Raw genomic sequence first — 1,333 nt, 5'->3', positions numbered from 1 at the left:
TAGGACGGAACATTGACCCTTTTGTTTTGGCCTTATCCATCCCTAGAGTAATCCGGAAGATCATGTTCATTCTTTACCCCCATGCCAAGGGCAGTGTTTCCAGGACCACAAACAGCGCAATCATACAAGACCTGTGTCAACGCCTCAGAGCGGGGAATATGCGAGAATCAAACAAGAAAAACCCACTACGGGGCTTATACCCCTGAATAGCGAGCAAGAAAACCTCAGTGGTAGAGCTGGAACTAAGAAAGCCCCAACAAACCTTATTTGAGCGTGCCTGTCACCGTGGCTGAGGAATTTCTACTCATTAGACCCGGGTCAGTGAGCCAGGGAAGTCACCCACCCAACACAATGCCATCTCATTCGTCCACAGCAAAGGGCGGAGATGAAGTTGCATTCTTGTCGAGGGTCGCTCTCTTCTTTATTCTGAGGGCAAAGCGAGGGCCCAATCAAAAGGCCTGATGCAGAGTAATGAAATTTAAGGTTAAGTGGTGCTGGGTGATCTGAGCCTGTTTCATTGAGTTTCAACTCTCTTTTATAAACAGTCTAGAAGATCAGAAGCTCCCCAAGGGTTTTTGAAACATTTGACATTCTCGCACACGATACGGGATATGACGTCATGGGCAACAAATAGCGGTTGGATACAGGCAGAGGTGCTGTAGAAACTGGAATGTCTGACGAAAGAAGGAACAGACAATCATGGTGCTCTGTTGGACCACGGTTGCCCGACTGTTTCCAAGCGGCAAATCCCACTTGCGCAGACATGCAACCCGTTTTCCAAGTATTTCTGTGTACTTGAAGCGCCTATTGACCTGCGCCGCGGTCCCACGAATCGCACACATCTTCGCCTTACCCATGCCCACGCCGGATATTTTCCCAGTCGGCCTCGTCTTTGATTGAGGACCTGACATCTTGGGCCGATACCCTGTGAGGGCATGGTTATTTCGGGAGGTAGAGTCGGATTTTGCTCTTCGTATATGGTCACCATGTGCCCCTGGACATTTGGTAGGCGGGAGCATGCACAGAGATGACCAGATACCATACTGTACCCGGCACTTTGGCGACTCTTGAAATTCCTCTGCACCACATGATGGTCCCGGACTTGGATCTGGCGAGGCTGGATGCTAGTGCTGCACGGTTGGTCTTGCCGGGCGACCGGAGCGCTTGGAGATATAAGGCTGGCGTCTCCCAGTCCTGTTCTCTCCAGGACCAGGCTTCTTGTCCTCACTCACTGGAATGCGCGAGCGCAACAGTGTGCACCTTCACAGGAATGGCGGGCCTGTGTCGTACGATCTCCTCGGAGATATCCCCTGACAGGAGTGGTGGGCCTGTT

General features: G+C 51.5%; 1 protein-coding gene across 1 annotated transcript; it reads right to left on the bottom strand.

Moving 5' to 3' along the window:
* Positions 1-509: 509 nt before the first annotated feature.
* Positions 510-998, bottom strand: BDQ94DRAFT_154210 (uncharacterized protein). Its single transcript, XM_026768271.1, has one exon. The coding sequence runs from the start codon at positions 840-842 to the stop codon at positions 618-620; it is 225 nt and encodes a 74-aa protein (XP_026620325.1). The 5' UTR covers positions 843-998; the 3' UTR covers positions 510-617.
* Between the last annotated feature and the right edge of the window lie 335 nt (positions 999-1,333).

This window comes from Aspergillus welwitschiae, assembly GCF_003344945.1.
Source record: "Aspergillus welwitschiae strain CBS 139.54b unplaced genomic scaffold BDQ94scaffold_63, whole genome shotgun sequence".
Classification (NCBI taxonomy): Eukaryota; Fungi; Ascomycota; class Eurotiomycetes; order Eurotiales; family Aspergillaceae; genus Aspergillus; species Aspergillus welwitschiae.
This window is presented reverse-complemented; position numbering and strand designations above follow the sequence as displayed.

Coding starts and splice junctions, on each gene's coding strand:
- BDQ94DRAFT_154210 (XM_026768271.1), bottom strand. CDS start 842: ATGTGTGCGATTCGTGGGACCGCGGCGCAGGTCAATAGGCGCTTCAAG.